General features: G+C 45.5%; 1 protein-coding gene across 1 annotated transcript in view; it reads left to right on the top strand.

Annotated features, from left to right (window-relative positions):
* The window catches only part of LOC122816195, a 248,364-nt gene that overhangs the window by 145,085 nt on the left and 77,158 nt on the right, over positions 1 to 26,121 (top strand). Inside the window, exon 15 of the mRNA XM_044088945.1 lies at positions 25,502 to 25,710. Coding sequence (XP_043944880.1) covers positions 25,502 to 25,710 — 209 coding nt within the window. The remainder of the gene's footprint in view (positions 1 to 25,501; positions 25,711 to 26,121) is intronic.

The following is a 26,121-nucleotide window of genomic DNA, read 5'->3' on the forward strand; positions in this document are numbered from 1 at the left end:
CATCACGTATGGAGGGATGTGTGTACATAAAGTGGTGATCCACCTGTGTAGATGCATGTGTGCTGGGGATGGCTCACAGGTGTGTCACACACCACCCTACCATGCCATGTGCAAACAGTACGTTATGTCACTGTTACTTGATGGTGATGACTTAACGCATGCACAGTGGTCAGGCGTAACCAACTGTATGTCACATGACACCTGTATCACTGACATCCTCCCATGTGCATATAGCCACACAGTTGCTAGACATATGGCAGATGTATCATTCCCAGCACTGCCATGTGTGTCCGCTTGTGTAACCACACATGCCACATATGGTGGGGACTACGTCACAGATGTAACACATCCCTGTACACCGTTGTAGAGATCTGTACATACTGCAGTGTGGAAAGCATGATGTCGGCAGGAGTGGTGCATCACATCGGCTATCTGTACACACATATCAGGTCACCACAGTGTGTGTGTGTGTATGTATGTGTGTGTGTGTGTGTGTGTGTGTGTGTATGTATGTATGTATGGCTGTCTGGTGCTTGGTGTGAGGGTGTATGCTACCATACTGTGAAAACAGGATCACTAACCCCTCATGGTGATACAGTCTACTACCTTGTTGATGCCATTGGTCACTAGTCCCAGCCATACTGGCTACCTGTGCATGTCCCTTCACTGTGCCACGTCGTGTGGGTGCAAAGTACTGCGAGGGTGATGACCACCTAGGCAAGGGTCCACACCTCAACACTATGGGGTGTGCGTTATAGTGCTGCAGACCCCGTGAATGTGGCCATGTTCCTGTACTGTGACAGGGTATTACCGCTACACAGTGTGGCCTCATGCTATCAGGTGGCCTCTAATGTCATCATTGGCCAGACCGCTGTGTACAACACCTACACCATGTCAACATACTTGTAATGTTTCCCGGTATGTATGTCACATCTCTGTCCGCTGTAGCCTGTTCAACTGACCACATGCTTCAGGTGCAGTATATGTGTGGACATCTGTGTCATGTTCGGACATCTGTGTCATGTTCAACTGTCCAACAGTCAGGTTGAGAGTACGTTTAGCATGCTGATATTGCCATACGTATCTATGAGTACTCCACAGTTACACATGGGGGACTGCAAACACTGCTACCTGTAGGCACATGCCAGTACACCATAGGAGGGAACCAGGGCATCATTACCAACATGCTGTCACTGTTGTAACCAAGACACATACTGTGAACATAATCACAATGCATGCTGCACATGGACTACATGGTATGACTGGTGCATGTTGACAGTACACCACTGATGTCACATACACATCTCTCAGTATTCACACACATCCAATGCAACATACACATCCCTCAATATGCATAGACAAGTAATGTTAGATACACCTCTCACATCTCAGTATTCACACATGACCAATACAACATACACATCCCACAATATGCATACACAAGTAATGTTAGATACACCTCTCACTATTCTGTTCACCCTGTGCATCAGACCATATGAGCATATCCCTGCACCGATGGTGTGGATGACAGGGATGCAGCACAGGCTTCATCATATGCACAGGGTGATACTGTTTGCCAGGGGCATAGGCTGCACCAATGGATGACATCATGTGTGCAGGTAAGGGCCAGTGATTTGAGTGGACATATCTGTTCCATATGCATGTGGGTGATGTGGAGCCCTACAATTGTGTTTGCTGTGTGCGAGTATGTGTGCACACAGTTCTGTCATTTGTGAGGCCTACACAAGGGTATTATGGACAGCTCCAGATTGTACAGACCAGGTTGTACAGCTCACTGTGACCGGACATGGCCACATGTCCTGTGCCTGCCAGGCAGAGGTATAGAATCACTACTGTCCGACCACACATGGCCACTGGAACCGTGTCCCTGCCGGGAATGTCCAGGGCCACGTCCATGTGGCCTGCTGTGACCTGGTGTGGACATCACAGCACCAGCTGCACTGCTACTGCTACCGGCACTAGGTGGTGTAGCTGGCCTACGTCCGTGTGTCCTATGCCTCACCCCTACCAGATGTTCCAGCACAGACAACTCACGCTCGCGGATTGCCATGCCACGGTCGAGGATTCTGACCATGTCACCCAATCGCCTGTCCAGAACATCAGCAAGCTGCTGTTGAGCACCTGCCAATGCCTGGATGTTGTTGTTTAGGGTACTGATAGCAGCCCTCTGCAGCCTCTGCTCTTCTCTGTTCTGCCATTCGGCATGTGCCTGTGCTGCCATTACAGTCTGGAACATGCGTCTGGTGATCCCAGCTGCTGCGCTATGTCCTGCAGGTGCATGTCTGCCAGAGGTCCTCCTATGAGCAGCACCAGCCACATGCCTGTGTGGCACATCTGGAGTCAGTATACTGCCACCATGGTGTGGATACACACCTTCTGTAGCCACCACACGTTCCTGTTCAATGCTAACAAATGCTGACTGTCCTTCCTCTATGGCCACTGTAGATGCGGTATGTGTTGGCAGCTGAACTGTGTGAGGGGAAGAGAGGGACATAGCTGGGATGGCAACCGTTGGCACATATTCTGCCCCTGACATCCCTGCTTGTACCTCGTGCATATGTTCATCACTGCTAGCATCTGTGGGGAAACTATCAGATGGATGGCAGCAGGGTAACGCACCTACATCACTTGTGAATGCAAAGAAAGACTCTAAATTACAATAGACACACACACACTGACACACACACTGACACACACACACACACACACACACACACACACAGTGACACACACACTGACACACACACACACTGACATACCATGCATGTGAGATGACAGATGCCATCATGCAGCATGCTTGCGATACAGCTGACATCATGCAGCTCAGACATCAATAGTGTTTGTAAGCATACCCCCTGGAATGCACACTTCAGCAGTCAGGTATCATATCATTATCCATGCAATTCACATGATCATGGTAGTATGCATGCATCCCCATGATACACCATGTGGTCCAGAACAGGATAACAGTACACATGGCTGACGTGACCTTGACATGTAATCTGCTGACATGTGCATTAACATGCATGCATGCCTGACACAATGGTGTCCTGACATCTGTACAGCATCATACTGGGTATCACATTGTGGTGTTGTCCATATGCCCTACAGATAGAATGCATGTTGAGCAAATGTGCATGGGCATGGTAGGGGACTGAGCCATCTGCATTGCTGTACAGTGTGATGTACAGACACTGTGCCATTTCATGGCATCATGAGGCATCTATATTGCTAAACAGTGCATGTTATGTACATATTGCATATCCAGAACGGCATGCATACCCATGACATACCTGTGGATTGTGACCTACGATGCTGAGGTGTATACACACCCACCCATGCTGTGTCATGTGACAGGTCACTGGAGGACATACAGATGATACCCCTGCGCGATGACTACAGAGTATTAGCTTCCTGGCAACCATGTCCACACATAGCGGCCCTGTCACGTCACCATTTCACACATGACATTGATGTACCATGCACACAAGGTGCACAGCTAACAGTGATGTCCAACGGCAGGGGGAAAAGTACAGTTTCTGTGGCCTGGTGTCACTGTCAGTGGAATCTGTGAAGGTGACTACCATCATGCTATGACACAGACATCATGTTCAACACATCTTATGAGGTACATGTCACTGACACCTCCACTAGCTGTGCACAGGCATTTATGATGGGCAGCGTACCACATCACCTGTACAATCGGTCTAGTATGGCTGTACTTGGACCATGTGTGGACAAAGTGGGACAGGGTGTATCCACATCCCATCTTCTGTGTGGCTTCATGTTTCTGGCCATCCCCCATGCCATGTATGCACATGTGTTGGTCATGTATGTGATGGCCGTCTATGACACATGTCTGTGTTGTCTCATATGACATACATCCATAGGTGTTGGTTATGTCACCATCCACAGGGCTATGCAGACAACAGCTGTATGTGTGGTATGTAGGGTATGGGTTATGGGAAATTGTGGCAATATTGCAACCAAAACTCTACGTGTCTCAGACATGTCGGATGGAACATCACAATGTGTGAAACCATTGCAGGGGCATATAACACAATGGTGACGCCTGTGTTCTGCCCATATCACTGCTCACTGTGCAGTACTGGTTTGTGTACCACACATTTTGTTCCACTGTATAGTACATATGCCCACATTGTAGAACACCTCCACCATTGTATGCACAGCTGGACACACATGTAGCAATGACAAATACTGTAGTTTCATGTCTGTGTATCATTTCAGTTGCATATATTGCACATGGGTGGCCTGTGTGGATGATGGGTGATGCGACCTGTATATCCATGTATTAACTAGCCACATGGCGAATAGACCTATGCTTTCACATGCCTGATACCAATGATAGTCTCACCTGCAATGGACTCTTGGCTGTGCGGCATGCCAGAGGTACCTGTATAGGGAGACACAGAAATATGAACATTATCCATGACTGTATGACAGCCACAGGGTGCACAGTGCAGGTTAACACATTCGCCTGTACAATAGCATATAGTGAGCACATGTATGCATACCATACCTCTCAACCTCTTAGAACAATAAATGTGGACAAAGCCTACTATGATGGGGGACATATAGGGACAACTGTGACATATTGCTCTTACTAACTTAGAAATTTGATAGACCAATAGGTTTGCATCCACATGGGTTTGACACGGAATGTGCAGTCGTAAACACAACTGTATGTCATCATTTAATGACTCCATTCCTCAGCTATTTGCCAGAAAGGGACAGATATTAAGGGGAACACACCGACAATATGAGGCAGACATCTGGACATCCTGCAAATACCCGTACAGTTCAGAGGTATGGTGCATACACAGGGTAGCATAAAGCATGTGTGTCCACATACCTTGCATATGTTGTTACATTACATGATGTACACTGACACATGCACGTACGTGGGTTATACTGGCCATATGTTCAGTACTGACTTACCAGACAACTCCAGACTCATTGGTTGGGAGACACCCACCTCCACAATGGCAGCTATTGTTTTTGGGGGCTGTTCCGAGGGTGTTCCCAGACTGGCCAGTAGCTCCTCTGTGTGTGTGAGTGGAGGCTGTGTTGGTGGCCCACCACCCGTTCCACCTTGTTCCCTAGCGATTGCAGTGGCACGCTGTTTTTCATGACATATCAGGTCCATGCAGTGTCTGCGCACCTGCTGGTAGGTGCGGTTGTAGCCACCCACTTCGTTGACCCTCCTGTGAAGATCCTGCCACAGGTCATCTTGCTGCTGTACATGCTGTGGCATGTGGCTAAATAACACCTCGTAGTTCTCATGGAGATACGGGATTATGACATCATCCTCCTGTCGACTATATGCTGGTAGGCATGTACGCGGCATTATCTGTACGACATGATGAAGGTGACAGGTCACATTTACAGACATGTACAGTGATACTGCTGCACATATATTCTAGTACATTCGCACAGTTATCTTTGCAAATCAACATGACACTAACACGACTGGCATGTATGTGTCACACACATGTAACACCCAGTATGCATTGGATATCATCCCCATATATGTGTGTCACCTCATTAGTGTTCTTACTGCATGTGACATCAGTCTCCATGTGGGCATGTCTGTTTGCCTGCAGTGGTGTTCTTACCTATCTACTCATGCCTGATGTATCCACGGTAATGCTGTTGACCTTGATGCTGTGGATATGTCACATATCAACACAGACACAGCCTTACTGGACTTGGGCAGTGGCAATGCACTAAGTATGCATGGAAACCTGTACATGCATCTGTTTTTCCATAGACATCTACACTGCACTGTACAGCTGTTCAACATCCTGCCACGGATCACCTGTGTTGCACATGTGATAGACATGGGACAATGGCTAGTCAGACGTCATTCACAGGTATGGTTTTCGGCTATAGCATGTACGGGCTGGGTTTCCTAGCTGTATCCGACACCCATTACGCCACCACGAGGGGCATCAGTGACACATTACTGATCCAGATAGATGATACTACATCTACCATACGGCCATCACACCATGTATGACAGGGATGATATGTGCAGCTATGTGGACAGGGCTGCATGGTATGGTGGGAGTATGTCACAGGTATGGCACAGGGATCTGTCTAGCATGTGGTCATCCTAGTCGTAGGACGGTGGTTGTCCATGATGTATGTCTTTCAGATCAGGCTATGGACATGTAGCATGTCTGACAGCATAGTGTGGCATATGTCTGTATGCAAGGTGGATAGCATGCTGCATACTGGAGGTGAGTATTGTGGAGGCTGGTATCGGCCATCCATGCATGGGCCCTACCCCTGGAGGGTGATGTGTATTCCAATGTTGGTCACATGGGTTCTGTGTATGCCTGTCCAATGATCTCCATGCTCATGGATACCACCCTGTGATGTCATGGGTACCTCAGATGACTACCTAAAGGGCCAGGCAGATGTCTCCAGCTCAGGGAGGTGTACTTCACTACACCATCCCTAACACAGTGTCCTTACTGTTGACCACAGCCTAGGTGCTTCTTAATGGGTACGGGGGTATTCCCCTAGTGGTGTCATTGCTGATATCATCCACCAGAATGTGCACATATGTCACACACATCACACACACAGCCCATTCTGTATGTTGTTCACAACACTGTGACAACAATTGCCCATAGGTCATGGCCATTCACATCCTCACATACACAGATGGCTGACAGCCCATTCTGTATGTTGTTCACAAAACTGTGACAATTGCCCATAGGTCATGGCCATTCACATCCTCACATACACAGATGGCTGACATTTGTCTGTGTGGTATGGGCTACAATGCGGGTGGGGTACAACACATTAACCCTGGTTTACTGTAGCTGACACCGTGTGATGTGACATGTCACTGTAGCACCTTTGGTAGTTGTGAGTTTGTCAACAGGCCACTAGTAGAACATTCCTGTGACATACACAGGAATCTGTAGCCAAACATCCGTACTGTCTTTTACATCTGTACTGCTAACAAGTACATTGATAATGGTTCATGGACCTGCAGACCATACCCAGCAGTGTTCTGATGCGGTGCCACCAATCATGACTGTTGTCAACACTTGTGGGTTGATATTATACAACACCCTATCTGTAATGTATGGGCATGCTCAGCACTTTTTCAGAGCTTCTTGGCATATGAGCTACTGCTTAGTTTAGCACCCATTTCACACCAGTCCTCACAGGTACACTGTCTGTCCATACATTTCCAGCTTGATAACTGTACAACAGCTGTCATACACACATCACTCACATACCTTGTGAGACATGGTGGTTTCTACGGCCTGTCCACCTGCCACGTACCACTTATATACAGGCATGTCCAACTGGCACGTACCAGTGCTATTGCCTGTCACTATGATGACTATGTTGTGCATGTGGCAACAGAGCTATTCTCATGTACACAGTCAATGCACACCTCCCAACATACAACAGTACAGCCTGTGGGGGATGCACATATGCAGCCCTGCTGGGGGTTATACTGTCATCAACGCTGACTGCACCTGACAGTCATGTGGGGTTGTGCAACATTGGCAACGCACCCCACACATCACATAGTCCCACATGATCCCCACCACAGGCCACACATACGGAGACACCTTGTACAGTACCCCTCCATACTCTGTGTGAGCACCAATGACAGCCCACATCGTCAAACACAACCACACCAACCTATAGCCCACAGACACGTGTGCCCATCACATACAGCCAATAGGGTGTCATAACATACACAACACACCTGTCTTAGGTGACTGTCGGCATTCACACTGCTGTTCCACTCAGCAGGCTACACAAGGTGATAGTCACTTACATCCTGCTGTCCAGTAACTGGTTCTGCAACATAACCTATGCACACATGCCACAAGTCAGCAGGTATGATGTGACTCCTCTTCCATGTTTGTGTGACTGAAGTTGTCACTGAGGGCACAGACTACGTGTGCAGGGACATGCAATAGCCCACCAGTGTTGTCGCCCTGATGGTGTGGTCCACGCCCTGGAAAGCATTTTGCGGTCATCCGGACCTGTTACCACTGTACTACGAACAACTGTGTCACTCCCAACAGTTGTCCATGCTTCTGCTGTCATTCCACAGGCATCTAGTACACGTCCACTTTGACAGATCCGGCCAAATAACATGATGCTGTGACACAGTCGACCTGCACCTGTCAGCCATGGGAGTACAGATCACATGTTGGACTCTTGCTGCTTTTATACTGCCTGTAGTGCACAGTGCCCAATAACAGTCACCACCAGAATGGGAACTGGCTAGCGAAGCATGTGGTCATGTCACACAATGCTTGATATCATCCTCTGTGATGCACGCAGGCAAGGCACACCTGATACTGCACCACTGTAATATCCCTGCAGTGACTGTGACCTGCCTCTTGGCTCTGCAGAGCACACCTGCTATGACTGGTTATAGACTGACCGTACCTCTCAGGCATGTACCTGGACTGGCACACCCACAGCTAAGGTGTCCCCATATTCCACTATGTTGTACACACATCCCGGCTGGTTACTTCGCACAATGCATCACAGGTGCTCCATGTGCATATAACTGTGTCCAGAACTACTGCTGCTACTAATGTGAGACTGACAGTAACCCACACTTAACTGTGATAGCCGCACATGTACTGACACATTAGGCGTACACTGTGCGTGAGTCATAACCTCCGCCCAGCTGGTTCGGCCCATACACCACCTCCAAGACCAACAGTATCCTTGACATGGACACTACCAACATGTTACTACTGTTCCACACCTGGGGTTATCCCCTCATTGGTGGAATCCGAACATCTGCTACCCACCCTTGTTAGCCACATACCGGCACCACACACTTCACGGCATACACAGTAGATGAGTACTACAACACCAACTACAGATGTCGTATGACAGCGGTAGTTGTTGTCGTGACACACGTGCAGGTGGACAATGCACATGCAAATGCTGAGACATATCCCAGTGCACTTCAATAGCATGTACACGACAATGTGGTTCATGCTATTCCACACAGAGCCATGATGGTACACACCAGATTACAGACGACACTCTGGGGGTGCGGTCCCACGGACATACTTTACAACAACAGGTGGGGGCTGGTACACAGTGGTGTACATTCCCATGGGTGGGGTGACTCACTGGTCAGCCTCGGTAGGGCCACAGGATCCCTCATCACATACTCCATAACTAGCTACGTACACATTACTGTGACACATTCCGAGATGTACCACAAGGCATTATGGTGGTATGTCAGTAGTCATATGCAATACCCACATCTGCTCACACATACAACTGTCACTCTGGAACATGACAGTAACAGGTGATGTTGGCAACATGCTGTCTGATGGCTTCATTGCTAACATTACACCCTCTCACTCCCTGCAGGGCCACATTTCTTGCAGGTACATTGCGGTGTACCTACAGTCACACCTACACAGTACTGACCTGCACTCTATATGTCCTAGGACACAGGCCCCTTGTCACCCTGCAATATCCCAGGCTGTGATGTCCACAGAACTCTGAACAGCATGTCTCCCCACTGGGACACCATATTCAGTAATAGCCTTGTACCAGACATTGTGGCCCCTGACTGGCACACAGCGACAGTAACGCTCCACACAGGTGGCGCCACACTGCACAACTGGGACTGTTGCCCTACACACCTCAATGGACTGATATGCACGGCTATAAGGCACATCATCATGGACATCATTCGTTGAGTCTTTGTTGTGCTCCAGTCCTTTGATGCCAGCTGGGTTGGTCTTGTTGGGGCCACAGCATGCCTCCTACACCTGTTGAACACCTTTCCTACAGTTGCCAGAGTAGTTAATGACGACACGGGTGTCCACACAGCCTGCATTGTCCTCTCGCTGCCATTCAGCACCGTTCTCCATTCTGGTATTGACTACATACACATCCACCTGCACATCACAACATATGTCTCCGGATGTTATGCAATGTGGCTAATGGACGGGACACACACACTGAGAGTGGCATACCAAATCACATACTGCAATCCAGTTACACTTGGCTTACCACAGTCATGGGGCCCTCATGTTTGGTATATGCTTCCCTGAGGTACAGGCTACCACTGAGGGGACTTCCCTGCCTAGCTTTACAGACCACTGCATACCCAGCGCCATTATTGCTCCACCAGCCGATACAGACCCCATCCATACGGGTGTCACTGTGACAGATACTGATATGAACATCATGGCCTCTACCTGCATGATACTTGGTGTGAAAATCACCTTTGCAGTACACCATCCACCCACTGGTTATCACATAGGTGTTTGTCCCCTACATACATGTTGCATTGTACATGTTTGTAAGACACATGTATGTCGCACACACTCCTGTGATTATCACGTTGCCACTGTGGCGTGGATATCCTTCTACGTGTTCACTCATGTCTGTACTGGGTGTGTAGCTAGTACATAGACACCCATTGTACCTCTGAACATCGGACGTATACACACATCCATGGGTACAACACCCCATGTAGAGTGTAGCTTACACAACAAATTTACATAACCCAATATTAAAACGCCATGATGTTTATTGAGCTACAACTGTTAAAGTATGCGGCTTATGTACAGACACCACGTCTGTACACATTTGCTGACTACATACTCAGGGGTGACGTCTGCTGCACAAACAGGGCCCATGTCTGCAAATATGTTTATGGATATACTCCGCATACACGACATATACAGTAGCCACTATGACCATGATGCTCATGGATATGTGCACACATGCGACAGTGTGTGGCATGTGCTTGGGGGTTGCATTCCCAGACCAGACATTCACCATACTTTGGGACATGATTCCTATGTACATCACGCATGGACAGTCAGTAGCAGTGTTCATCTGATACCTTGCTTGGTGGATGGTGGACATATGTATGTCAGGGATCAATGCAGTGGCTGTACTGTGCAGTGATGCATGTTACACATGGCTCTTCTGTTCACTGGTGTGCACACTGTAGTTGTTGTTACACATTGGCTTGCCAGACTGCATGGTACCCCACTATGAACCTGTGGAGCTATTACATGTCCTTTGTGCATGGTTACTGGTATAGCCCTTCCAGTTAGATTGGCTGTCACACTATTACAATGTCCTGTGACTATGGGCCATATGTATACTGTTATTGTACATGCCAATCATGTTCATGTTTGTCTGTCACATCTCTTCTGCTATTTTAGTATGGGAGTAATGTTTGCGTCCTTTGCAAATGCACAGAGTGGAGTACATAGTTATTTCATCATAACTGTTTATACATATCTTAATTACATACTACTCACATCACTATATGATACCTTTGTTATGCATCATATGCCTGTTCTCCTGTGTAACATATCTGATATATCAATCTACTGTACTATACATCACACATGTTTTACATGGTATTCCATAATTCAATGCATACTTGCACAGAGGGTCCACCTTAGACATGTCATTGATGTTATATGCCCATACACATGCGTACTGTTACAGTATATCTACATATACTATCCCCTGCTATGGCACGTACTTATTGGACATACCCTGCCACTGACGGCGGGTCATATGACATTGTTCTGTTTAACGCTGTCATGTTGCATCCCTTTTGGTGTCTGTGCTGTTCACCGTGTGGCCCACTGCTGGACACACATCTTCTACAAGCATTAGTACGATCAGCGAGACATCACTACATAAATACCATTCCCCACTTTATGCATGGCGGACACTTTTAATTACTGCAAACCAGGCTATGCATACACTGACATTATGTAATACAGAATATACTATGCATACAGTTAGTGTTCTACATACCTTGATATGGTTTTGGTGTTTCGTCTCTATCTCACTCTTCTGTATCACTCTTTCAACTGTTATATGGTATGAGCATACCATTTGCATATCTGGCAAGTCATCCTTATATACGTCTATACCTGCAACATGTGGTTTACTGCCACCAATTGGTGGTCCGGTGTGACTAATTACATGCACTTCAGCTGTGCAGCTACTCCATTTGCCAATTACGTGGCAGCAGTAGGGTATAATTGAATTCTCCACCTGGGCATTGGCCATTTGCCCTGCCTTTGGGGAGACGGCCTGTATTGTGTTTTGTTGTGTGTAATTGCAACTGCTTTGGGTAGAGCCAAGTCTGTGTTGGGGTCATGTCCCCCATGGATTGTGTGTGACGGCTTGAGTATGTGGTTCTACCTGTGACTATACCTGTCATCCCACCCGGCTGATAAAGGACTATTGCAAACACCCATAACATCACCATTTGTTCCGTTATACGATGGATACAATTTTGCGTGGTGCCTTTAAATGTGTCTCTCACAAGGTATGTCAACGGTTCAGTAGATGTAATTGACTAACTAGATATTTGGGCTGTGGTTACGGTCTGTATTGCTATTGTTTCCAGTGTGGGGGATGTAGGTGGGTGTACGTAGCATGTACGGTTTTGTGGGGCTTGTATTTCTACGTAGTCCATATATATGTGTGTGGGCCCCTTCCCTAATTACAGTGCTATCACTTAAAAGACTTCTGTTATGGGAATTTTCTTTGGGCCATTGTTAATTGGTTTCTATATGGTATGCAGGTGCTGTTGATACTTCCATACCTCCGGATGTACGGCGATATGTGCAGGGATATTTGTAAATGAACGCTATCCCGTGTATGTCTGTCTCAAATATTTGCAGTCATTGCAGTGGTGTTGGTGTCAGACCCTCTGTCACATGGCTTGCCACCTTTTCATATGGCCATAGCTGGACACTTGCGGGTCACACAGTGGTGTTTACAGGCTGACATATGGCCACAGTCAGTACACAGGATAGCACATACTTTTATCCTCATTACATACCAATTGTTCTTGGTCCTTCACTACTTATCAGTTTGCATGTAACATTTCCATTTCTTACATACAGGCATGAGCATTTCCGGCAACTATTGCATATTATGTGGGACATACTAATGTCTTAAACTCAAGGACAGTTGCCCTTTCTAATGTTTCATGTCAGGACACACCTGCTCAGGGGGGGCTGTCCCTCCCAATGTGGGACAGCTGTTTACCACATGCCTACGGCTAGCTATACCCGCACCTACCGTAATCATCTACCTCCGAGTTGCCACCTACAGACACACTAAGCGGACACACACACACACACACACTTTAGACACACGGGAACACACATGGCACCCTCAACACACACATATACAGGTTACATCACTCACAACCACAGTTGTACACGGTATGTATGTGGACCGCACCGCTGCCAGTGGTGACTACATGTTCTTACTATCATCTTATTGCTCGCGATTCTACTGTTCCAGTACTGTGTTCTTTCTGTCTTTCAGCCTCCTGGTTACGCGTGTCGGTGTGTGACACATTCCATAGTTGGCGGTATCCTGTTTATTTGTACCTCAAAGGTGTTTAGAATGTCGTCGACCTATCTATATATTTTCAGATGCCAGTGACCCCTTGTATATCGACATATATCACACTATCGCCCTTTTTATCTGTATATGTGTAGATATATATATGTATATATATATATATAGATTATATATATATATATATATATATAGATATATATATATATATATATATATATATATATATATATATATATATATATATATATATATATATATATATACATATCTCGGACAGGGGTGGTGACAGGCGCGCTACACCTTTCATTGTGTGTTTGGCAGTGTATACTGTGTTTCCTGAACTCCACACGTTTGTGTCTGTACCTGTCACATTACACACCTGCCATAGGTTAAGATTACCTCCCATCCCACTTTGCGAGGGACAGTCCCTCTTTGTGCAGTTGTGTCCTGTGAAATATTTGTGAACATAGCAAATGTCCTGCAACATTGGGACAAACATATTCCCTATAGTTTATGTCATAGTTGCATAACACACTTATTCTGTATCTGACCCACCTACATGTTACAGGACACGGAACACGTACTTGCGACCATTACTAGACTAAGCTTTTTATCTATGCAAAACACTGACATTCTGGTTTTCATCCTGGCTGGGTGTGTGTCGTCCTGCTAACATCTGGCATATGTCCTACATTGGTCATTTGAATTGTGGAAACCCTACCGTACGTACATCTTGCCTAGCAATAGTTTTGGGTGATTGTGTACATGACTGCCTGTTCCACTCCTGGCAGTGGTCGTTTTACCCTTCAGAGCAGGCGCTATTTTCTCAGGGGTGACTAATGCTGGTGTCACCTGTTCTGTACATCATTGACCATGATCTGCACTGTGGTCAGTGATGCTTAGCCCTGTTTTGCGCATATCCGTATAGTCGTATTTAAACATCGCTTACCAGCTGTGGGCAACGCTTATTCCCGCTAACGTGTGCTACACATATTCTGATGACATGCATCTGGAATGCATTACCCGTGCAGTCGGGATTACGTTACATCCCTTGTGGGATGTATGACCTGGAACATGCACGACAGTCACTGCATGTACCACTTGGACATCTGGGGGTTGTACACGAATTATGTCAATTTTTATGTGCAGCACACTACAGCAGTTACTCCACACTACGCTCACATGGATGACTCCTTTAGTTTACAACTTGATGGGTCCAGTTAATGTTATGTCCATGTGATGTTTACTGGCTGTACTCCGGCACTAGGTATGTATATCACAATTAGCTGCACCCGATAATTTGCTACACCTTCATACGACCATGGATGCAGCATGCCGGGGTGACTAATGCCTGTCATGGGTACATCCCCTGCCTTGACACAACATCCATGATTACATTTTGTGGAGCCCCTCAGTAACACGGCGGGTAATCTGTGATGACAGTGTGTAGGACAGTGCTTACACACATGTGCTCCTGCGATTGCCTCTGCTCCAGTACGCGACAGTTGCTTACTCGATGTTGTGGTGAAGGGTGTCACTGTTTGCCCTGTTTCATGTTTTGCCTCTGACAATCGGGCATGTACCTACCGATGTACCTGGGAACCTATATACACAGCACCGACAGATGTTGATGGCCGCATCTACTGTTCAGGTGTTGACATTTCCGTGTTCCCATGGCTGTTGCATGTACAAATTTTGAGGGCAGCCTATGTAGGATTCCACAGTGGGCCACTTATACATCACAATTTACAGGTAGTCATGTTTATGTGCTATCCATGTTACTGTGTGTGCAGGTGGGGAGGGATGTCAGTCCGTGGGAGCCTACACTGTCAAGGTATGTGCTATACGTTCCCTCTTTGCCAAGGCGTAGGCATACTGGGCACGCCTCCGTCTGCCTACTGGGGCTGGCACAGTGTGTCCGTGGTCTGGATCCCTCTGTGCCTGTGTTGGCCTTGGCACTTGCGGTGGGCTGTGAGGCCCTCCCCCATTTTGACCCTGCTGCAGCTGTTTCCGCAGGATCATATTATGTAGCATGGCACATACTATGAATATGTGTGCACATGTGCCTGGAGAGTACTGCAAGGCTACACCAGATGTGAATTCAGCATCTCGAACACATGCTCTATGATGATTCTGATTTGTGTGTGTGCCTCATTATGGCATTCTTGCATTGGTGTGTGTGCATTTCTGATGGGGGTCATCATTCACGGCTCCAGTGCATAGCTAGCATCCCCCACGAGGGGACCTTGTGGTATGTCCCCCCTGACAAATACCTGATACAGCTATGAGGCATGCCAGATATGGGAGTCGTGGTAGCTTCCAGGGCTGCCAGCACACACATCCATGATAATGCCCTGGGCATTGCACACAACCTGGCAGTTGATGGAGTGGAATCCTTTGCGGTTTCTGTAGTGCCTGCCATACTCACCGGGTGGTGACTTCATTTGTATGTGCGTGCAGTCTATCGCACCCAGCACCTCCGGGTAGTTTGCCACATGGTGGAAGAGATGCATATTGCTGGCCAACTCCTCCTGAGTTCGGGGGAAGTGTATATGCTCATTGGCATGTGGTAACATGGCATCCAGGAACTGGTGTAGTACCCTGGATGCCGATGCCTGTGAGATCCCCATTATATCTCCAGTTGGCCTTTGAAAGGTACCTGTGGCTAGTATTCACAAGCTTACACATACCTTCATGTCCACTGGGATGGGTTCCCCTCTGTTGTTTCTGGTTCTCAGGCATGGACGGCACAGCTCTACTATTTGCTGTAAGATGTCCCTGTCCACCCTGTAATGCTCTACTATCTCCAGATCATGTAGCCCCTGGTAGGTTACCCTTGGTCTGAACACTCTTCTCCTCCTCCGACGCCTACAGTGGTTGTCGGCATCATCCTCCACAACACCGTCGATCTGTAACACATGCTGATGAATCACAGCTATAGCAGCTCCCAACATGTACATTTTAAAAGTTCCCCATCTGTTTACACCTATGGTGCGGTGTTTGGGAATACACAGGTGTGTGTTGGGTGCTTTCACACTTTATACTGTTTTGCTGTGAACACTGATGATGTCATAGGGTGTGTATGTATGATCGTGGCTACAGGGTATCTTCTGTGTTTTATTTACAAAACCACTATTGTGCTGCCTTTGGTGTTGCATTACATTTGGATGCCGTGAATTACCTCCTGCCCTTCCATTTACATTTGTGCACGTTACACCTACCATTTGCTGGCATGCATCCAGCTGCCTGTTTTCATTTGTACTTTCCTAGACCTGGCTTATCTTGCATAATGTGTGCTATTGCTGATCTACTGTGGGTTTGCTTTTCTCTGCTATGACAGTTCTCCTATCTTTGCATTCCAGGTCCTCCCCACCTTTCTTTGCAATCCTATGCCTCCCCTATCCTGTTTTGCAGGTTTCTGCATGCAGGCTTGTCTACTGCCGTCGATTGGCCGCCGTGAGTTGATTGGTGTTAATTGCTCATTAGTACTCCAATTACCGTGCTTCAGCATTTCCTTCTTTTCTTCCCCTGACCTTCCTGTTTGTGCTGTTGTTCACGGCGCGTGCATCTGCTTACTGGGTTTCAGGTACGAGTTCATCCCCGTACACATGCGCTTTCAGGCACCATGTGTGCTCTCAGCTAAATGGTTCTATACCCTGCTCCCCACCCCTGTCCTTCAGCTTTGCTTAGCAACGACCAGGCCAGATTTGCATTGCTCCAATGTGCTTACTGATACGGTAGCACACCCCTCTGCTGATGTCATGTATCACCTTTGATACACTCCTCGGTGTTATAGCGCTGCGCCGTCAGGTACATCCTTAATCTGGTGGGACGTTTGCGATTCAGTATTACCTGTCTCATTTGCATGGCATTGACTACTAATTCATAGTTACACTGTCGCGGGCCCCTGGCAATCCTTGCGCCTTGCTTGTGGTGTGCCATGCCTACCATTGCATATTATGGTGCAATCCTAATTTGTCTTTCATTGCAATTTTCTGCCATTTTTATATATTTCCTTTGTATTCCTGTTTGCACACACATGCCCTGCGGTTGTACTGTGCGTTACTGTGGACATGACATTAAATGTTGTTTTTTAGGTGCTGTGCATCTTTTCTTGTGCCATTGGCTGAGTATTTGGCCATTGGCATATGTTACCTTTGTAATACATGTGTCTGGTCCGCTTGCATAACTCCGATGTTCTGTTTGGGAAAATGTAAACCGTGTTTTTTGGTTTACATTTCCATGGGCTTGTGCTATGCCTGCACCACTTCATGAATCGCTGTATGCCTTCATTAGCACGGTGCGACACTGTGCATGGGGTGATTTACATACCTATGCCAAGGGCTGCGTAGCTCTGGCATACGCCGGTAGTGCACGTGGGATTAGTTCATACCTGAATCATTTGGCAGACATATTTGGCATTATACCGCCTATGCTACGCATGCACCTGGCGCAAGCTTCATGAATCCGGGGGATGATCTTCTTCATCAATGCAAAGATATTGTCTGAAGTGTGTTATATATAAATTAGTATAAAAGTTTTTGTTTGTCCATGCATAGCATATATTGAATGAAAAAGTAACATTTTTTTCATATTTCTCATGTAATTTTTACTGCTATTGAGAGGTATGTATATTTCTTTCTTGTTTAGAGTTAATCCCTCAGCTATACTCTTCAGTTTACAATGGACAGTATCTAGCTATTAGAAAGTCTTGTGAGGAAATCACCAATTTTCATACCTGACCTCCTAATACAGGGGATAGGACCGGTTCCCCCTTATTTATTTATGTAACAAACCATTGCCATGTTACCAGTCGGGATACAGATCACACCCTTTGGGATGCAGTCATGAAAGGTCTACAGCACTAGGAAGGCTGCTTTCATTCCCAAAACACTGATTTGTAGATGGGTCTCTGACTCAGACAAGACACATTGGGTCATCTTCCTTTTTAATACCCACCCCAAACCAGGATGGAATTGTCCCTGATCACTGTGGCTGTGGAGTGGTGAAGAACAAATGGGTATCCTACACAAACCCACCCTTAAGGCCAAACACAATGCCAGACACACTTGTTATAGGTGACTCCATTGTCAGACACACTGATGTCCCACTCACCAGACTGAACAAGGAAAAGATCACAGTTAGCTGCCTGTCAGGCTAGAATCCACATAACACAAGCACTCAGGTCACTCCACAGCAAGTACAAGTATGACTCAGTCATTGTCCATGCCGGTGTGAATGACCTGAGATGTACCTCCCTGGACTACATGAAAAGAGACATAAAGGAGCTCTCAGATTATGTAGCCCAGGCCGGTATGACCCTGACCCTGAGCAGTATCCTACCCTCACCAAGAATGATGCCACAATACAGAGACAAAATGATCAGCTTTAATAATTGGCTTAATTACTGGTGTCATTCTAAGGGGATCCAATGTCTGTCTGCCTGGGATGACATGCTTGACAAGCCACGCTGCACGGCTTGCACCTGTCACCCTGGGCTTCCGGATATTGGCAAAGGCTCTGCCACCCCATAGTGCCTTTTTAGGCAAGGCTCAAATGATAAACCTACCCCTAGAAAACAAAATGGAGAAAAACTAAGGGTAATACTGCTCAATGCCAGAAGTCTAAACCTCAAGATGCACGCCGAAGCCCTCCTCAGTATGGAGAACATCGATGTTTGTGCTGTGACTGAAACCTGGTTCAAGGCTCCTGAGAGCACCCCAGCACTATCAGGTTATACCTCATATCATGCGTTCCGCCCCAAAATCCGGACGAACTATAAAGGAGGAGTATCCATATTCATAAAGGATACCCACACCTCCAGGTTAGTGGCAACGCATCTAAGCATCGGAGACCATCCAGGTGCAATTAACCATAGGTAAAACTGCCCTACAGTTTGTAACATGCTACAGACCACCTTCTCAAACTCAGGAAACCCACACAGCCTTCCTGAAGACACTGGAGAGTATAAATGTCTCTCCAAACACCATCATATTGGGTGACTTCAACTACCCAAACATAGACTGGGAACATTACTCAAGCCCCAACACCCTAGCCCAAAGGTTCCTTGAGTTCATAAACTCAAATGCTATGGAACAACTAGTCACCATTCCCACAAGAGGAGAAAATATACTAGACCTGATCATCACAAACATGGGGACAAAATGCTCCACACGAAGTATATCCCTCATTGGTGAGATCAGACCATAAATTAATCTCACTGGAGATCCACATCCGCCCACCCCAGCAAAAAGACCACAGTGAAGAACTTCTCAAAAGCAAACTTCACACTTCTTAAGACTGGAGTGGTATCCTTCAAGGCCCCCGAGCCAGTGGAAACCACAACCCACGCTGCTGAAACCCTTACAAATGCCTTCTACGAGCACCTCCAGGAATGTATGGATCAAGCAATCCCTAATAAAATCAAGACCTTTTCCACCAAAGGCAGGTGCCCGGTCTGGTGGACTCCAGCCATAAACAAACTCTACAACAAGAGGAGAAAGCTACTATATGACAGAGCAAAATCCCTAAATGGGAAGGCATCTCTGATCAATACTAGCAAAAACTACGATCACTCATAAAATCATCCAAGGCCAACTTTGAGAGAAAAATCGCTAATGACACAAAAGACAATCATAAAGCCTTCTTTAGCTATGTTAGAAACCTGGGTGGAAACTCCCAGATATGCTCAGAATTAGTCCAAAATGATAAAAAATCACTGAACCCACAGACATTGCCAACATACTGGCAGACAGGTTCAGTGCTAATTTCTCCCAAAAGGAGAAATATCTATCCCACCAGAGTCTAGCCTCCCAAACATCTCAGATGCCCAGGTGAGAGCTGCTCTCTCTAAAGCAAAAACACAGCATCAATGGGACGGACGGTGTCCCCGGCTGTGTGCTACGAACTCAATGAGGAACTAAACCCACACATAAGGCTGCTGTTTAATCTTAGCCTTACTACAGGATCACGCCCAAAGAATGGCGTCGGCAACTGTGGTCCCACTCCACAAAGGCGGTGCTTCTACGGACCCTGAAATTACCGCCCCATAAGCTTGACGAGCCTTGTCTGCAAAGCTATGGAGAGGATCATAATGGAACTCATAAATAAAGACATTGGGGACCTACAGACACTGGATCCTACCCAATTTGGCTTTGTCAAGGGCAGATCCTGCCTCTTGAACTTGGTCGACTTTTCAAACAGTCACTAAGGCCATTGATGAGGGTAAGGCAGTTCACACAGCCTACCTTGACCTAGCAAAGCATTCAACACAATACCCCACTCGGGCATCATAGAAAAGCTCACCAGCTTAGATGTAAACCCATATGTCACAAGATGGGTTGCAAACTGGCTCAAGGACAGAACACACAGGGTTAGAGTTGCTGGTGCCATGTCAGACTCTAAGCGGTCACGCGGTGTCCCACAGGGCTCAGTCCTGGGCCCCCTCTTGTTCGGCATTTATTTTTCTGAAGTGCAGGCAAATATAGGGGATGGTGGCTGACAAAATTTGCAGATGACTGTAAACTGGGCACCATAATTGACACTCCATCAGACACAGACATCCTCTAAAAGGTCTCATAGAAATGGATAACTGGTGCCAGAGCCATGACCTTAAGCTAAATGCCAAAAATGTATAGTCATACCCTTTGGGAAAAACAAGGTAACCCTAATTACCACATAGGTGGTAATCCATTAAACACGGAAGAAGTTATCAGGGACCTGGGGACCCAAGTTGACAGTAACCTCTCTTTGACACTCACATTGCCAAAGTGGTTAGGAAGACCTTCTACATTGCCCACCTGATCATGAAGGGATTCACATCCAGATCAGGAGAGGTCATTGTACCCCTGTACTCTTCACTTATCAGACCAATGATTGAGTACAACGCCCCATTGAATGTACCTTACCCGACACCTGCAGCAGTTGGAAAGACCCCAAAGGATCCTCACCAAAAGGATAAAGGGGCTCAAACATATGTCATACGATGCCCGACTGAAGAAACTCCAGCTCTATTCAGTCGCATACCATCTGCTCAGAGGTGATCTGTGCCTGACATACAAGGCCATGTCCAACCCGAATTAATGGACATGCTCCACCTCAAAAATCCAAATCCACCAGAGCCACGAGAGCAAGAGACTTAAACCTCAACACGGATATAAATAGGACGTGCTGGAGGGACAGATTCATCACCCAGAGACTCCCTACACTATGGAACAGAATCCCAGTCCATGTGAGGCAGAGCCCCTCACTGACTCAGTTCAAGAGAAATCTTGACGAGTGGATGGGAGATCGTAGGTTTACCCCAGGAATCATCTCTGTATCACTGCTGGACAGAGGCACAGCAAACTAATGGGTATAGTATTCTCATCCTAAGGGATGGTGAAAGCCACACACACTCTGGCTAGGCTTATAAATGCCCTAGGGCAGATAGCCTAGTATGAACCTATGAACCTATGAACAAACATGATTTGTCATCAGCCACCATGGATATGATGACAAAGAATGTTGATAAGACAAACAGGAAAATTCATCAATTGAGCTCTCATTGACCAATGAACTGAAAGAGTCTATTGAAGAGTCCTCATGAAGAATGTAGTTAGAGGAACAACAATTGCAGGGGACATCAGACAGAAAATGAAGAATGAAGTTTGCAAGTGGCCTCTGAAGCAACAGACTTTGGTTGGCTGGAACTTGTAGGAATAGCAACCTCTAGGAAGGAAGTATGGCAGTCAGAGTGGTGGTGTCCATATAACAACCAATAACACTACAGGTTGAACAGGTTGAAAAAGAATAGACATAGATGGAGAGAGGAGTCCCTCATCTGGATGACTGATGCCCTTGAAGTCACCATAAGAAGCCACTCATCCAGGTATAGAAAGCTCCTAAATCCCTGCAGCCTGACCCATGCTGCTACCATTATTATCCACTTGGAGTGCACTCAGGAAGTTGTGGTGAAGCCAAAGGGCAGTGCTCACAATTGATAATGACTGGCTCTTGGAATGCCTTGCTATCTTTTTTGTGATAGTAAGCATCCTTGTGTTCCACTGAGGACATCCAATCATCATTACTTAGTAGCGGTAGAATGGATTGCACTGTCACCAAATGGAACTTGGGCTGTTTGACGAAAAAGCTTAATTTGATAAGGTCTAAAAGGGACTAGGCTAGTTACTTCTTGCTGTAGAAGATGTCTTTTGATAGTGACAGTTGGTGGGGACTGATTTGAGGGAAAATTTGTAGAATAGTCTTCAAGTTCAAATGATTCAGGAGGGAGTGAAATGTTACTGGTATAAGAGTTATTTAGGAGGTATGCTACAGCTTGTATGAAGTTAGCATTGGAAGGTAATGCTATCAGTGTTACATTTACAGGTGGGGGGTTGGCTGGTTCATCCTAAGTGGATTAGCTTATTAAAGGAGGACCAGAAGAAATTTGCATTATATTAGTTATTTGACAGAGTGCTGGTAAAGAAAGATTTTCTTTTTGACTTGATTAGAAATGTTGCTAGGTTTCTGAAGTACTTTTAGTGCTGAAGAGATGACTGTATTTTGGTATTTATCCATATTTTCCAGGTATTATCCCTTTGTTTCATTTTATTTTAGTTTCTCTGGTTAGGAAGCAGGATAATTTTTAACTCTTCTTGCCTGAACAGGGGAACATAAATTTAGAAATGTTATAAATGCATTACTGGATCTAGATTATGTCCCATTTGAAAGATTTTAAGCTAGCAATGAAATCCTCTTTACAGAATGAGCTATGGTTATGCACTTCACTATAATGGTGTTAGCTGGCAGAGCTGCTTTGTTATCTGATGATATAAGTGGGTGGATGGTCACTTGAAGTGTCAGGTAGGAAACCTAAGGAAAAAAGTTTGTTTGGACAATTGGAATGTCTCCACTCAATGATATTGTGGCTACTCTATCACTGAGTGGATGCCCACCAACGTAATGATAATGTTTTTGTTGCTTTCTTTATTATATTTAGTTGGGCTGGAGATAAGCTGAGTGAAACTGAAGAGGTTAATGTTTTTAGTACAGAAGTTGCTTTGCATTGTTTGTCAATTTAAATGAAGAAGTTCAAGAATTATTTCTTGTTTGATGTTAGAAAAGGCCCATGAGAAAAGGCCTTCATTGTTATAACCTGTTATAACCTGTCACCCACTGATAGACATAGAGGCGTTTGGTCACTGAGCTAGAGAGATGTGACAAGAATCATTGTATTTTTTAATAGTTGGAGGGCTCCAGGTAGAGAGTGAGAGTTGTAAGATATCTTTATATAATCTTGTGACTCCACCTGCATTCCTTTTTTTTTTGTCTAATTGTATTATGTTGTGTTTGTGTGGGAATACTTCTTTATCTACTGTTTGTTATTTTAGCCATGTTTCAGTTATAACCATAGTATCAAGGTTATAGAATGCAATCCAGGCATTGCCTTCTCGAGTTTTGTGTACAACATAGGTTTATATTGAACAACTGTAGAATAGAGAGCTTTCTAGGCAGAGTCGTATTTTTGTGTATATGTAGTGGAGATGGTGGACTGTGTTTAGGATGGCTGTCCCTGCATAGTTGTAAGGTATGGGTTAAAAAGAGGTAGGGATTGAGATATTTTTCTCTTGGATTTTGGTTTCAGGCACAATTTGGAGAGTATTGGGTTTTGGAATGAGTGATTAGGTCTTAGGAGGTAGATTAGGGATGTGTGATGAAATGGCTTATTTGCAGTGGTGATGGACAGGTTGACAGATGAGATCAGACAGGAGGCACCATGGACTATGATGTTTGCAGATGACATTGTGATATGTAGTGAGAGTAGGGACCAGGTTGAAGAGACCTTGGAGAGGTGGAGATATGCTTTAGAGAGGAGAGGAATGAAGGTCAGCAGGGCTAAAACAGAATATGTGTGTGTAAATGAGAGGGAGGGTAGAGGAATGGTGTGGATGCAGGGAATAGAGTTGGTAAAGGTGGATGATTTTAAGTACATAGCATCATCAGTTCAGAGTAATGGTGAGTGTGGAAAAGAGGTGAAGAAGGGAATGCAGGCAGGGTGGAATGGGTGGAGAAGAGTGTCAGGAGTGATTAGCGACAGACGGGTACCAGTAAGAGTGAAAGGGAAAGTCTACAAGAGGGTAGTGAGACCAGCTATATTATATGGGTTGGAGATGGTGGCAATGACAAAAAGGCAGGAGTCAGAGCTAGATGTGGCAGAGTTAAAGATGTTAAGATTTGCATTGGGTGGGACTAGGATGGACAGGATTAGGAATCAGTATATTAGAGGGTCAGCTCAGGTTGGACAGTTTGGAGACAAAGCAAGAGAGATGATATTGCGTGGTTTGGACATGTGCTGAGGAGGGATGCTGGGTATATTGGGAAAAGGATGCTAAAGATGGAGCTGCCAGGTAAGAGGAAAAGAGGAAGGCCTAAGATAAGGTTTATGGATGTGGTGAGAGAGGACATGCAGATGGTTAGTGTGAAAGAGCATGATGTAGAGGACAGGAAGAAATGGAAACAGATGATCTCCTATGGCCACCTCTAGTAAGAACAACTGAAAGAAGATGATGATGAAACAGCATGTGTATAGTAGTCATTGTTTTTAGTAATAATTTGGGAGACTGGGTCTGGGAAGTGTGCTTGAAAGAAGATTTGGTGGAAGGATGTGATAACAGATAATTGTATGAGAGATGACAGAGTGAGTAGCAGGAAAGCATTAATCATGGTTAGATCAGACTTATAGGTAGGTGTAAAAATGAGAGAGGGATTATAAGTTGAGAGTGGAGGTTAAGATGTATGACAGGAAACTACCTGGCTGAGGGGGGAGTGATACATTTAGAGTGAAGCAAGTTTGTGATCTAGAAGTGTGGTGTACTGAGTTAGTATGAGGGGATAGAATATAGCTGTGTAGGAGAATGTGAGGAATTTGTAGAGTGGTTCAGGGTATGATTTGCAAAGCTTTAGTATGGAGCAAATGTGCTAATGTGATTTGTTAATGAGATATAAAGAAGTTGATTATCTGTCATTCTTTTCAGCAATCATATGATAACCAGTCATAGGTTCTAACTTTTTCTGTAATTTAAATCTTCAGGCAAATTTCACGGAAAGTGAAAAAGATTATGTGAGGTCTATATTACTCAACAGAACCATTCTGCAACTGAAATCCAATATCAGTAATTTTACTACACAAGACTTGATCGTGATTTTTGAGAAACAACTGACTCTGCTCATTTCCAGCATATCTCAAGCGCAGCTTAATCTTCTTCTAGATAACACAACGCTCTCCTCCTTCCAAGTAATGTAAGTATAAACATGGTGCTAGAATTACTATTGGGAACATCAAAAGTAGAAATAGTGAAAAGGTGGAAATGTAAAACATTATGAACAGAAAGATAAACTCTACCTTACCTTACAAACATACCTTAACAGGTGTATTGTTTATTAAAAGTCCTCCTTTACCTATGACTAGCTAAATAATGACATTCTGGTGTTGTGTAAAGCTTCACAGCTTTTATATCTTGCAGTAGTAACCTAATGTTGAAAGAAGAAACAAGAACACAGCATTTGGAAAGTAGTAAAGATTTATTTTCTTTAGCTACTATGTCCTAAAATGTTAAAATAACTTTCCTGATATATAAAAGATACATTAGGATAACTGTTGAGGACTAGATTATTAAAAATACAATGAATGTATGCACTATGAATGATTTT

This window comes from Protopterus annectens, chromosome 12.part0 (genome assembly GCF_019279795.1).
Source record: "Protopterus annectens isolate FY-2018-M chromosome 12.part0, PAN1.0, whole genome shotgun sequence".
Classification (NCBI taxonomy): Eukaryota; Metazoa; Chordata; order Ceratodontiformes; family Protopteridae; genus Protopterus; species Protopterus annectens.